The sequence below is a fragment of the Eptatretus burgeri genome, chromosome 6, assembly GCF_056783735.1.
Source record: "Eptatretus burgeri isolate ZD-2024b chromosome 6, Ebu_testis_v1, whole genome shotgun sequence".
Lineage (NCBI taxonomy): Eukaryota > Metazoa > Chordata > Myxini > Myxiniformes > Myxinidae > Eptatretus > Eptatretus burgeri.
In genome coordinates this window covers 24,292,662-24,307,505 of record NC_140966.1, presented here as the reverse complement: position 1 = coordinate 24,307,505, position 14,844 = coordinate 24,292,662, and the positions used below count along the sequence as shown (strand labels likewise).

Sequence of the window (14,844 nt, the reverse complement as noted above, 5' to 3'; positions counted from 1 at the left end):
TTTTACTGGAGATGTGTAAAGTGATTACGACTAATTTGGGTACGCTGATTTCAAAAATCATAACCGTTTTGCTGTATCACGTCAGGATTTTCAGGAACAGAAATATTCCTATTGCCTAGAAGTCAGGATTTCAATGAAATTTACATATGTCTTTAACATGTCTATTTCGTACAATTGTTGTTAACTTGTGTTATATTTCTTTCTTTCAGATAAAGATGAGTAGGCGTTCCTGTACCAATCATCCTGACAACTTCTGTTATGTCTGTGGTCGGTATACCAAAAAAGATCAACAGCGAAGTATATCTACAGCAGTGAAATGAAGGCCGCCTACTTTCACTACTTCGGGTGTAAGGTGGGGGACCAAGAACAGAGCTGGGCACCACACATCGGCTGCACAAGCTGTCACACAACCTTGACTCAGTGGTTGGTGGGCAAGCGCGCGAGCATGCCATTTGCGGTGCCCATGATATGGCGTGAGCCGCAGAATCATCATGATGATTGTTATTTCTGCTGCACAAGCATCGCCGGCTTCAACAAGAAGAATAAAGGTCACATCAAGTACGCTGAGTGCATCTCTGCTCGTAAACCTGTGCCTCATGATGATGAGAACCCCGTTCCAACACCTCCAGCTGATCAGAACATAGCTGTAAGCAGTGGTGAAGAGGATGGTGATGATGAACCTTTTGAACCCGACACTCAAGAATCACACCTTCTGAACCAGGGAGACTTAAATGATCTTGTAAGAGATCTCTCGCTGTCAAAGGCGAAGGCAGAGCTGCTTGGATCAAGGCTGCAACAGTGGAATCTACTTGAACCTAACACCAAGATATCCTTGTTCAGAGCACGTCACAGAGACATGGCTGAGTTCTTTGAGATGGAAGACACGATGACATTCTGCAGTGACATCAACGGTCTGTTGAAAGAACTTGGGTGTGATCACGATCCTGCAGACTGGCGCCTCTTCATCGACTCGGGGAAGAACAGCTTGAAGGCTGTTTTGCTCCACAATGGCAACGAGAAACCATCAGTCCCACTGGCTCACGCGTTCGGCATGACAGAGACCTATGAGACTATGCGGCAGCTGCTTGATTCCATCAAGTACAATGACTTCAACTGGCACATCTGCGGAGACTTGAAAGTGGTGGCGCTGTTGTTAGGGCTGCAGTCATGCTACACGAAATACATGTGCTTCCTTTGTCTCTGGGATAGCAGAGACGACAAGAATCAATGGACGAAGAAAGATTGGGAAGAGCGAAAAGAGCATGTACCTGGTCGACACAACGTGAAGCATGTCGCCCTTGTCAACCCAGCCAAGGTTTTCCTTCCACCACTCCACATAAAGCTCGGCTTGATGAAAAGTTTTGTACGGGCAATGGATCTGAATGGGCGTGGGTTTTAATACCTCAAGGAAAAGTTTGGCAACACCTTGTCGGAGGCCAAGATCAAGGCTGGTGTCTTTGTTGGACCGCAAATCCGACAGATTATGAAGGACGAAACTTTTCCGACAACTCTAAACCCCAAAGAGCTGGCAGCGTGGAGGAGCTTCAAAGCTGTGACGGACAACTTCTTGGGGAGCGAGCGCGCGGACAACTATGAAGAAATAGTGCAGCAGCTGCTGGAGTCCTTCAGGAAACTTGGCTCCAGGATGTCCCTGAAAATCCATTTCCTACACCAGCACCTGAACTTCTTCCCTGACAACTTGGGAGCAGTCTCGGACGAGCACGGCGAGCGATTCCACCAAGAGATTTCACTCATGGAGACGCGTTACCAAGGGCGGCACAACCCGAACATGATGGGCGATTTCTGCTGGTTCCTGCATCGTGAAACTGACACAGAGCAGCACAAACGCAAAGCCAAATGCCTAAAGCATTTTTAATTACATTCTAGTGGAGTTTTTCTGTAATTTCTATAATTTTGAAGCATTCATGATGAAATAAATGAATAAATGAATTTTTGTAAATTTCATTGAAATCCTGACTTCTAGGCAATGGGAATATTTCTGTTACTGAAAATCCTGACGTGATACAGCAAAACGGTTATGATTTTTGAAATCAGCGTACCCAAATTAGTCTAAATCACTTTACACATCTCCAGTAAAATTTTTTTGTTGTTCAGTGTAATCAGACATTCTAATTCGAGCCTGAACATTTCTTTAAAAATAATATAGTGAAAAACAAGTCATATTATTTTTAGAAAATGGATGGAGCAATGTTTTTTTGTTAGAAAATGGATGGAGCAAAGGAGCACCAGCCCAGAGTGGAGAGCAGTACTCCATCAGGCTGCAGACAAAAGCTTTGTAAGTGGTCAGGAGCTCAGGTGGGCCGAGGAAGGACTTTGCACGACGGAGGATTCCCAATCGGCGACTGGCTTTGGAGGCGAAGTTTGAAATGTGGTTTTCCCAGGAAAGGTCATGGCAGATAGTGAGACCCAGAAGCTTGAAAAAAAGGACTTCTTCAAGATGATTGTTGAGGAAGTAGATGGGGGGGGGTGAGGCGGTGGGGGGAGGGGTGGGGGTTCGAGATGGTACTTTCGAAGAGGCATAGTGAAAGTGTGAGATTTGTCAGGATTGAAAGACATGTTCCACGTGTTGGACCAGTTTGTGATTTTATCCAGATCTGCAGTGAGCGAAGAAGCTGCTGTTTGCCGGTCTGAGGGATGACCGATGGTACAGCAAAGGGTGGAGTCATCAACAAATAGATATGGAAGATTTTCCAGAGAGTCGGAGAGATCATTGATGAAAACCAGAAAAAGAACAGGGCCCACAACGCTACTTTGAGGAACTCCAGCCTGCACAGGAAGAGGGGATGAAAAAACTCAATTTAGGGCCACACGGTGACTGCGACAGGAGAGGAAGTCTGCGAGCCATGAGTTGTTAAGAAGTATGTCAGCGGTATAAATTCGAGTGACTGTATTGGTGATTTAATCACACAACATCTTGACGACGACGAATATTCTGGCCGAACTATTGCATCAATTCAGTGCAGCAGCAGGGATGATTCGCACGCTACTCTCGATCGTGCCGATTTTGTTTCCATCGAAAGTTGTACACTGCTGTTCGTATTGAAAGATTTCGGTGCCAAGTACGTCAAAGTTTCCCTGCGAGATGCTGATATTCAGCCTTCAACGGACCAGAAATCAGCCTTTGATGTGCTCATGGGGATGGGGAGACGGTACGATCAGATGCCCACTGAAAACTAAGCTGGTTATGGCTCTGATTGACCGTTTTGAGCATGTTGACTCCTAGTTGACACCTTTTTTGAATCATATCCAGCACTATGCACTGGTGTGCACGCACACATCTATGACTTGGACAGTATTTTCTCAGCATTGTTTCCATTTGTTTGATGATCGAACAGGTTCCTATAAGAAAAACATGCCAGACTATATTGTAAAGACAAGTTTTAATCCTTCTTTATTGTTTTTCACATCAGATGATACAGTGAACAATAGCATCCTGCATTTGAATGGTTTTCCATCTTCAATGTTTTTTTAGATCCTCCTGGTCCAGGATTTATGTCCCCCCACCTACCCTTGTCTTTTCCATGGAACATTCGAAAAAAAATCATAAAAATATATAATTTCTAAAAATTGAAATTATATTTATATTTATATTTCGACCTACCGACCCTACATTTTAGCTGAAGAACTGCCGAAACCAAGTTATAAAATAACTAAGGCCTTATCTTATTTTTTTAATCTCAGCAATCACTTGTCCGATTGACACAAAATTTTCAGGAAAGGAGCGAGCCCATGGAGAATATTTTAATTATAATTGTGACATCATAGGTCACGTGATATGGTAGCCATATTGAATTAAATGCAAAAATTAAAGCATTAGAGCTCTGAAACTCCTGATCGGAAAAATTTGAAATTTGCTTATCTCATTCTACTCCCAATGGGGAATAAAGGGTTGTAAGGGTGACATCATTGGTGAAGTGTTTTTAAAAAAATTTTTATGGTGAAGCCATAAATGTTTTAATCAAAATCCTTGTTTTTTTAAACATTTTTTTTTCTCAGCAACCACTTGTCCGATTGACAAAATTTTCAGGGTATTGGTGACCCCCCATGGGGAATATTTTAATTGTATTTGTGAAAAAACACGAGGACTTACCCTGCCTGCAAACAGCTACTAGTATGACAATTTATAACAGGCACTGAGATTCAAACCCAGGCGAAATAGCTTCGAGGTGAATGTGCGTACCTCGAGCCCACTGGCCTATTTTGTCATCGCTTATGTGCATGTATGTATATATTTAGTTTTATATGTGTGTATATGTATTTTCACATGTATATGTGGTTTCTTTGTTGATGCATTCATTACCTCAATTTTATAGATTTCAGAGAGCAATAACCTGATATTTATGTATTTTTTTCACGACTTGCTAAAACCCTGCTTCTTTGATTCACACATGCCTCAATTGCAAAATACGATCACCTGAGCTATGTTAACGCACTGGCAGCCATCATCTCATTCTGGTGATAATGTTGTTAAAGGAAGCATAACTGCTTGGACTTGTCCTTGCGAATAGTTCGCAGCAAGCCCTTGTACTTCATTAGACTCGGGGAGTGGTAGAAATCCCCTGGTGTCTTTGCCACACCTTAACTGCTTCCTTAAATATTCGGTCGTCCTAAACTTGGCCTCACACTGCTCAGTTTGTTGTATGGAGCATCTCTCTTGGGGTTGTGTAAAACTTTTGTTATATACCAGATGGTCTGCATGAATTGGCAAAATTTAAAAACGATTCTCGACATCCTGAGTCCTCACACAGCTGAGCTCAACCCTCTACATGTTCATCCAATGACCAAAAGCAAAGGATAAAGGGAAAATCCTCTCGGATATTCATTTACTTCCTCAGTAGTGAGTGTTTCAAAGGGTTTTTGAATTTATTTAAGTAATTCGCAATATTCGTTTCTTAAAACTATTGTTGTGTATTCTAACTCAATGTCTAATTGAGTTTGGCTTTAAGGGGTCATCCGCATATACTGTACACATAGTTGGGTGAGAGCAATATGAGAAATATATTGAGGAAAATAAGGAAATGGGAGAGGCAGAGAGGGGGGGGGTGCATGAGAGGTGTTTAAAAACTAGTTAGCAGAAAATATTTAAATATGTGAGGTATTCAATATATTCTGTGAACAAAATACATTATTACAAGACAAGACATGGCAAAAATAGCACATCATTTCCGATATACATAAAGAAAAAATACATATATTTCTAATTATAACGCTTAATATAAAAAGTTGGTGTATCTTGGAATCTTAGACTATTGTATCTCCTTTGTAAAATATTTTGAATGACCCATTTCTTCCCTTCATCTTGGTGTGTATGATGATGACATCTTAAACAGCTAGCTATTTTTCTTTCAAGAGAGAGATCCAAACATCATGAGTGATCATGACTAATTCTGAAGGACTTAAACAAGACATAGAAGGCGAGTGGTTGAAGATCTTATTTAAAAATCACAAAATATTTCATAAGTTTGGAGTCTGTTTTTGGGTGTTAAGTCAACATCATATCCACCGAGTGCTTTTGATTCCAAACTCAACACATTTTCCTCGGTAAAGAATTTTCGCCGTTTTCCCTTTTGATGAAAATTTAAAAGCTTAAAAGAAAATGTCAGAAAACTGAAAATGTTGGAAAACTTGAGGTTCTAGACAGCAACCGCTCGGGGTAGTAGTACCGTTCTGACGTAGGAGCGTTAAAGTGGTGCCCGGAACCATCTTGCACTCTGCGTGTCAGGATTGCTGGTCTCACTTTCTGTCTCGCTCAAGCTCTAGCTACGGGGCGAGCTTTGATCTCTTTCTTGCAAACAAACGTCATACACTTTTCATCATACACTTTTCTTTCTCACTCATTTACACTCCTCACTTCACATTCTCTCTCTTTTATTTCTCTTTCCTCACATTTCCCGAAGACAGCCTCCAATTTAATATGATAAAGTCTGAAAAGTTAATGGCCCCTAGTTCCCGGAATTATGGGATGTGAAGAATCTCCGGTGATCTGGCTGTCTCTGCTGTCAACGAGAGAGGAGTATCGGTTCCTCCCAAGACCCTTGCCTTTTGAACCAACATGACTCATTTTCAATTCATTTCACCAACATCCGTGGTCTTTCTTCGAATCTTTCCTCCGTTGAACATCATCCAGCAAGCTCCTCTCCTAATATATTGCTTCTTTCAGAGACCCAATTATCACATGACGTTCTTGTTAATTCTTATAACATTTCAAACTGCAAACTGTAACCGTCTACTCCAACATCAACACGCCTGCTGTACGCCTTGTGGACCTCGAATCTCCAAACTTTGATGTCATCTGGCTTAAGATTTGTCTCCTGACCATCACTATCTTTCTCTGTTTCACTTATTGCCTCCCAATTCTACAAACTTTACAGCTTTCTTTGACTATCTTAACTCTTGCTATGAGGCCATGACATCCGAACTCCCTCGAGCAGAATTTATCTATATCGGAGACTTCAATGTACACCACAGGGAGTGGCTGAAATCTTCCCACATGGATGTTGGGGGGGAGGGGGGGACGGGGGGGGGGGTTGAAGCTTTTACATTTTCCATTATTAATGATTTGAACCAAATTATCACCTACCCTACCCTACTCATATCCCAGATCGTCATAACCACACTACCAATACTTTGGATTTATTCTGCACTTCCAATCCATTGCATTACAACTACACAATTTCACCTCCAATTGGTTCTTCGGACCACAATCTTGTAAACATCACTTTACTTACCACCACTTCTTCTCATCCGACTGCTCCAGTGAAACGCCAGTATTAGCATTTCAATAATGCTGATTGGACTGGCTTATGAAACCTATTTTCTGACTTTCCCTGGAAAGACTATTGCCTCTCCTTGGGCAAAGTCTCTATCTCTGCTGAATGTATAGCTGAGGTTATTGTTGCAAGAATGGAGGCTTATATCCCTTTCTTTTTCAAGTCTATCTCTCTGACCAATTATTGGTTCAATCATTCCTGCTCTGCGGCCATTCGTGCAAGGGATGCCACATATCAGACATGGGATAACTCTTCTTCCTCTGACTCTCATTCAGCTTTCATATCTTCCAGAAATCATTGCAAAGATGTTATTTGTGAGAAGCATTCCTTTATTCAAAAGAAATGTGACAACCTCTCATTTTCTTTCACAAATAGATATTTGTGGTCTTCAGCTAAAAGTATCTCCAACAACTTCTGCCGCTCTACCTTTCCGTCGCTTTTCCATTCCGATGATACTATCGCTGTTTCTCCAACCGATAAAGCAACTCTTTTTGGTTTTCTTTTCCCTATAACTCCACACTGGATGACTCGAACATTCCATCTCCCTCTGATGCTCACCTCACCAATCCATTGTCCCTCCCGATAATCTCTTTTCATGCAGTCAAAAAAATACTCCTCTCTCTGGACATGAGCAAGGCCTATGGGCAAGATAGCATTCTTCCACATGTCTTGAAGGAATGTGCTTCAGAACTTGTACCCATGCTTGCTCGTTTGTTTCGTTTTTGTTGAGAAATCCAAACTTTTCCTCTTACCTGGAAACATGCCTCAGTACAGCCGATTTTAAAGAAGGGTGATCGTTCAAACCCTTCTAACTACCGTACTATTGTTCTGACTTGTACTATTTCCAAAGTCTTTGAATGTCTTCTCAATTCCCATTTTCTCAAGCATCTTGAATCTCACAGTCTTCGATCTGACCACCAATATGGCTTTCACAAGGCAAGATCCACAGATGATATCCTTTCTTACATTACGAATGTCTGGGCCTCTTCTTTGAGAAATGGGGAATCCTTTGTTGTAGGCCTTGAAATCTCAAAAACCTTTTTTTTGTATACATTGTCGAGGCTCATATGAGAGCTAACACACAATGCACAGCAAGGGGGACATGAGACAAGAGGGGCAGGAGAGGGAAGGACAAAACATATATATGTGTATATATATATATATATATATATATATATATATATATATATATATATATATATATATATATATATTGTAACGGGAAGAGATTAAATGAGTCACGGATGTACCTGCCCCACCCAACCCCAAGTCCTCAAGTCCCCCACCTGCATCGAGTCATCAACCGACCCCACCACAAATCTTCAACCTCCCTCTCACTCCTATATGGAGTGGGTGTTTGTAATATATCCAAATACATGAGCCAACACCAGACCTAACTCCAAGCGAACACAGACACTGAGCTTGATTGAACTGATGTCATTTCCCATGGCACTCTGGGTACTGGCAACACCATCTTTTTTATTTTTATGACTGCGTTTGGAACCACCAACGTTCCAGAACCAGAGTAGAAACTCTAAGCATTGTGCCACAGTGTCTGAAATGGTTTATGGCAAAGCTGTAGACAACCCAAAACACATACAATCCACCATGTGCATACAGTATACATCACATACATGCCATTTTATATCATTTCTCAACATAAAAATACACCACACAGAAGTATCTCGTCATATCGGGTGATTTTGTCTCTCTAAAAAATCTGCCTTCAGCTGCCGTTGGCCTAAAATGGTTGTGGTGAATTATTTTGCATGGCTATTCCTCACATCCATATTACAAAGGGTCTATCTCTGGTCTACATCAGTCCCCATACACACATTATTTTCTCCAGAACTTTTTTGTCAAAAATAGATAAATAAAGCAGCTTTCAGATGATGCACAGAATAACTACCTTCAACAAAATCAACGATGGATAGGGGAGAATTTTTCAGGGTGTTTGTTAGTTACAGATAGGCTGGACTGAGAAGGCAGTTCAACTTGAATATATGTGAAGGTGAAGTTGGAGCGAAGCTGGCAAGCCGCTGTGTATATGGTGTGAAAAAGAAAACAAAAATTTCAGAATGCTCAGGCTGGTCAAGGTCAATGTGTTAGTTTCTGGTTGTCTTCATGTTATTACCACCTGTTTGTAAGTTGGCTTGTGTGGCATTCCACTTTGAGCATATGTCATAATTCTGGGGTCTCTGGTTAAAATCCCACTTGCAGATGTGTTAATTCTCTTCTGTCGTTTTATTGTCAATGATCTTCTGAGGTCTTGTTAATTCATGTAAAAGTATGCCGATGGATGTCTCATCACATTCTTGTCCTCCATGCATTATATGTATGACATTGTCAATAAGCCTTAGATCATTGTTGGATAGAATAACTGTCGCACACAATTTGCAAATTAATTTAAAACCACTTGCCAATGACATTTGTATTCTTTTTCCAAAGCTTCGATCAATGATATGACATTTTTTATCAAAATGTTGCTTAGCAAATTGTTTTGTTGATCGCAAATTACTGACGATGGAGTTCCTTTTTTGTAAAGTTTTTCTTTCTTTTAGTTTTGTTGCAAGAAGTACACCGATGAATTTAATAACAAATGCTGCCAGTTTGAACGCGTACAAGGAGAACAATTGATCAGATGAGTGGCAAAGAACCCCGGACAACAGTGTTTACCTATCTCATCAAACAATATGCCTGCAGAAACAAGTTTTGAAGCACCCACCTTTGTCATCAAGTGTAAATACCAACACATTATGAAGTGTCTATGGGAGGGAGGAGGTGGTATGGGGTGTTACGGGGATGGATGGCACGAGGTGGATTAACAACAAAATATGTAATTAACATATTTCTTCAATATTATTTTATTGGGCATCTTCACAAAAATGTATGACAATACAAATTGTATTAAAGTATCCCTGTAATGTAAAGGTAAAGGGTGTTTGGCCTATCATGCTTGTGATATATATATATATATATATATATATATATATATATATATATATATGTATATATATACACACACATATAGAGATATATATAAATAACTTCAGCACATCCACTCAGACTAAGTATTTAGAGCTTATCCTTAACATGGAATTTGGTCCTATGTCTGGCACACGGATATCCCACTTTGTCAAAAAATAATGGCAAACAACTGGCAGAATGTAGACGATATAGCTGGCTTTACATTGACATCTAAAAGGCCATTATGCTTCCCAGCTAATACCATACTATGATGGAAATTTTAGTTCAATCTATCATGGATCAAGTCAAGACTCAGCAGCTCAATTTAGAGCCTGCTACCAATCGAGTTGCTGTGCTTCCCAATTAAACTGAAAATAATAATTACTCAGGTATATTCATTGTTTCTGATGGGAAAGGATATGTAAAGGATAGCCTTTTTGATTGCACAGATATAAAATAATCACTTTTGAGTTTCCGTCTCGGGCTGGCTATGAATTGACATCCATTTACTTCATTCAGGGCAGGCAGTTATGTACATCAGTTGATTACCCCGTCATTTGCTCATATTTTATTTGCTTTTCCACTTTAAAATGCTAGCACCTTGGCAAAAAAAAATTATTGCCCGAATGTAATGGGAGGCATTGCATCTTCAGCATTGCCAGGTCCCAAGAAATGATGCAAACCAGCAGCAAAGATCTTTACACACATGAATGAATGAATTCCTTTGCAACTCATATTATTTATGTGTTTCATATAAAACCCATGAATTAAACATTAAATGCATATGAATATCTATGCATGATCTCGAAGAAATAGCTGACCAGACACTGTTGAAAGATATTGTTAGACCTTTTCTGAATGAAATTTAAGGAATGTACATAAAAGTAGCATTTTGCTTTGGTGAGACTTTAAGATATCATAGCATTTGTCAAAAGAGGAGGCAGTTGTGCACAGGTACTCTGGTGAAATTCGAAATTACTCTCCTGTTCTGGGGCTGCATTGTTTGCACGTTGTGATAGAGCGGTGACCCATCCAGGCGAAAGGTCTTAGCTCTGGAAATATTCATGTCTGGTGGCAGACACCCTGATTCCCCAAGAAGGATATGCGAATAACGACGATGGCTGCTGTAATGATTGTTTAGGTGAGTATTGTACATGTCTTCTCGTTCCCGAGTATTAAATTCAATTCCTGATAAAATCACATGTAATTAAAATTGTCATCTGATACAGTTCCAGCAGAGGAAACTTGATATGGGAAAGCTGTTCGTCGAAGCTAATGTTATTGGTTAAGGCGACTGTTCTCTCTTCTTCGTCTTGATAGTTGATGTTGATATAGACCAACCAACGCAGTATCGAAGCGTCAAGTATAGAGTTTACCATCTTGTCTCATTTGAACACAATCTTGGTTTGTAATCACTGCATCAGCTCCACACAAGAACATGATAAGTGAGCTTCCAAGGAAATTGTATCTGAATGAATGGCTTATTTTAAGTAATGGCTTATATTTGAGTTGGATGACAAAGGAGAACAAATTTAGTATTGGAGAAGGGGCCTTCGAAGTGTAAGCCAAATGAGATATAGCACTCACAATAGTCAAGGACAGGTGACGCATGAAACTTAATTTGCTTTGGACTATTATGAGTGTCTTGATTGTGGAACTTTTTGAATACCCGACATATTACTGAATTGACCTGATCATAAGTTACACTTTTAGAGAGAAACAAAAGTGCTAATCTCAAACATCGTGTTCCGTGGGGTGAGGGGCAAAACCATTACATGGACTTAAACAACCAATAATTCTCCTTATCACTATAAAATTGTACACTTTTAAATGGATCACAATTCAGCCATTGTGTGCTTTTGAGGGATATCACATTCTCAACTTCACAGTATCACTTTTGAAAAAAATAGCACAAACAATGCTGTTTCCTTCGCTGCAATGAAAGTCTTTCAAAATTAATTTACTTGGAATGTTTACCAGAACTTGGGATGTTTAGTTGAAAATAATTACTTGGTTCAAACAACATTGGTTTCACGATAAAGCAAAGCATAAAACGTTTGTTAGATTTGATGCAAAGTTAATCTGCATTGATATGAGATGTTTACATGTTTTGCATCTCCGATAATAACTATTATGCTTCTTTCTGGACAATACTGTGCATAGCGTTCCTCGTTATAATTTCATCCAAAGCCTCATGATCTCAAATCTTCCCATTTTGACAATCATTGAATGAGAAAATAAACTAAAGTGAGAGCTGTTTTCAGGATAGATGGAGCCTAGGTAATGATTATGACACAACTATTATTGAATGTGGGCATCTTCTGCAGCGAGCCATTGCTGAGGTTATGTGTGGCCATTAGGCCATGCAGGATGAATTATTTCAAAATATTCTTTCAAAAATTGAATTTATTTTCTCAACTGCATTCTTTCATTGCTTGAAGCTTTCATCATCTAAGTTCCTCATTTAATACAAGGAAATACAGGGAAATACAAGGAACTTCAATGCAAGAGGAGGAACTTCAATGAAATCTGTATTATCATGTCAACATCTTAGTACTCCCTCATCCCACTACCTCCAACTAGAGTACCTATCAAAGTCATATTTTTTTAAAGACTCGACTGACTACTGTCATTACCCTTGCAGGAGCATAGTGTTGGCTTAATGGTTGGGGTGACTGGCTAATGATCATTGAGTCTCGAGTTGAAGCCGCTGTCAAACTGCCATTGAATTAACACCAGGAGAGTTGACTCAGCCTGCCATCTTTCCATGTTTAGTTGGTGAAATGCTTGCCAGTGTGCTAGGAACAAGGGCCATTGCATCAGTGGCACAGCTGTGCTCCCAGAAAAATGATGCAGCCAAGCAGCCACAGGCTGCAAATGAATAATTAAAACCTTTACAGGGAGATTCATTCCATGCATTTACTATGCTCTGAGTGAAAGACCCCTGCCTTACTACCATCTTAACTCTCCTTTTCTTCATGGAGCGATGTAAAACTGTTGTTTACTCATCAAAACCAGATTACTTGAATGAACATAGGGCTACGATCACAAATGCAACTAGAAAGAGCAATCAGAGATTGCAGACCCTTGCCAGGGCTTGTTTTGTGTGGTGTTTGTGTAGTTTTGTGTGGTGTATTTTGTGTGGTGTTTGTGTACTGGTGTGTTATGTAATTAATAAGAGACAAAACTGGAACTGCCACTTTATAACTGCTGGCAGTGATGACTGGGTTCCAAGACGTCCCACTTTGATGCAACCCCGCTTTGATTGGACACCTGACCCTGACCCATGACGTTTTAAAATTATTATTCAATTGAATTTAGAATGGGATTAAAATAACTTCAATTCAAATGAAATGGAAGACTAAATAGATATAGTCCTGCATTGGAGTAATCAGAAGGAACCCAAACAAGCAAAAAGCAAAGATGAAGTCATCAGGAGGAACCTGGATAGGATTTGCATTTCAGATGCTACTCCTCTACCCTCAAACCAATCCAGGCACAGCCAAGTGAGCCTTATTCAAAAAAATTAAATTAAATTTAAAAAAAGAAAAAGAACCCAGATCAAAAAAATTAAATAATTCTTGCTACCAGACCATGTGTCCAATCAAGTTGAAATTTAAATAAAACAAACCAATGTCACCTGCAGGGTGACCCATATCTTGCCAAAAGGTGACCACGTGTGACTTCTTTAAGGTCACACTGAGGTGAACAGAGCTGCTATCCACCAGGAACGACTCCTTGAGGAATATCTGCCTACGAGAGATTCCGATGAGAATCGTTCTACAGAGTATCCATGAAAAATATGCGTTTGCCTCATAAAGTCACCAAATGACGTCATGATGTCTCAAGCTTGACATATCTAGAAAGCAGTCATCGAGGTGTTCAATTTGAGGTACTACACGATATGGTTCCTAAAACTTGAAAATTTGACCTTGGGGTCAAATATGTTTGACCTTTGGCGCTAATCATGAAGGTCAAGGCCAATCGCCACCAAAAATTAATCAGCTGAGTGCCAGACCATGAACTATATTCTCATGAAGTTTGAAGACGATACGATCAAAATTACTCAAAAAATAAGGGTTTCGTCGACTCCCCTGATTTGCGACAAAGTGACCTTGACCTTTGACCTTGACCTTCAAAATTGTATGTGCTGAAAGGGACCTCTATAGGCCTCTGATATGCGAAGTTACAAAAATTTCCAATGATAACTGTGCCCTGCAGAATTTTTTATACGTGATTACAGACAAACAAAACAAAAAAAAACACAAGCTGGCTAACATATCTTGCAAAAACTTCGTTTTGGCAAGATAAATATGTATTCCACATGACTACTAGATTATAACTCTGAAGTTTCATGTCAATTGATTAAGCAATTCCAGAGAAAACATTAATTTTTTTCTTCAATCCAATATGACTGCCAAACTATGTGACCTATCAAGTATTCCTGAACAAGCTTGTACACCCAAGGCTTGGGGAACATTTGTGTGAAGTTTCCCTTCAATCTGTCCAGCTATTCTGGAGAAGAAGATTTTTTAATAGGTTTTTGGGGTAAATCCAATATGGATGCAAACCACGTGACCTATCACATCATATATGTGAACCTTTTGTTCCGCATGTTTCGATAGTCATATGTGTAGTGTCGCCTCAATCTGTTCAGCCACTTCAGAGAAGAAGATTTTTGAAGGTTTTTTATTGAAATCAATATGGCTGCCGAATCACATCACCGATGACGTCATAAAGTTTTTTTTTCTGTCGACCATTCTATCCGTAGGTGACCCTCAAAAATTTTCATACTGATTTGATGTAGCGTTCTACATCTGCAATATTATGACATCATGACGAAGGCACCTGTGACATCATAAAAAAATCACTGTTTGCCAATTTTCAATTTTTTTCTTTGTGCGGTTTCAGAGATACAGAGGTCCAAAGTTTTCCATTTTTCCAACATGGCTGCCACACCACAGGAACAATGAGGCCATAATTATCATTTTATCATTGAAACATTTTACATGAGTAGTCGCACCTTTGGTGAAAATCTATTTGTCTCAATCTGACAAGGGGTTGCAGAGAAAAACACAAAAGTTTT

At 39.7% G+C, this 14,844-nt stretch overlaps 1 protein-coding gene across 8 annotated transcripts in view; it reads left to right on the top strand.

Annotated features, from left to right (window-relative positions):
• The window catches only part of LOC147024409 (uncharacterized), a 200,601-nt gene extending 198,183 nt beyond the window's left edge, over window positions 1-2,418 (top strand). For all 8 annotated transcript variants that reach the window (XM_085884307.1, XM_085884311.1, XM_085884312.1 and 5 more), the window contains one exon: window positions 210-2,418. In XM_085884307.1, the coding sequence (XP_085740433.1) occupies window positions 317-1,399 (1,083 nt within the window). In that variant the 5' untranslated portion in view covers window positions 210-316 and the 3' untranslated portion in view covers window positions 1,400-2,418. The remainder of the gene's footprint in view (window positions 1-209) is intronic.
• Window positions 2,419-14,844: the final 12,426 nt, after the last annotated feature.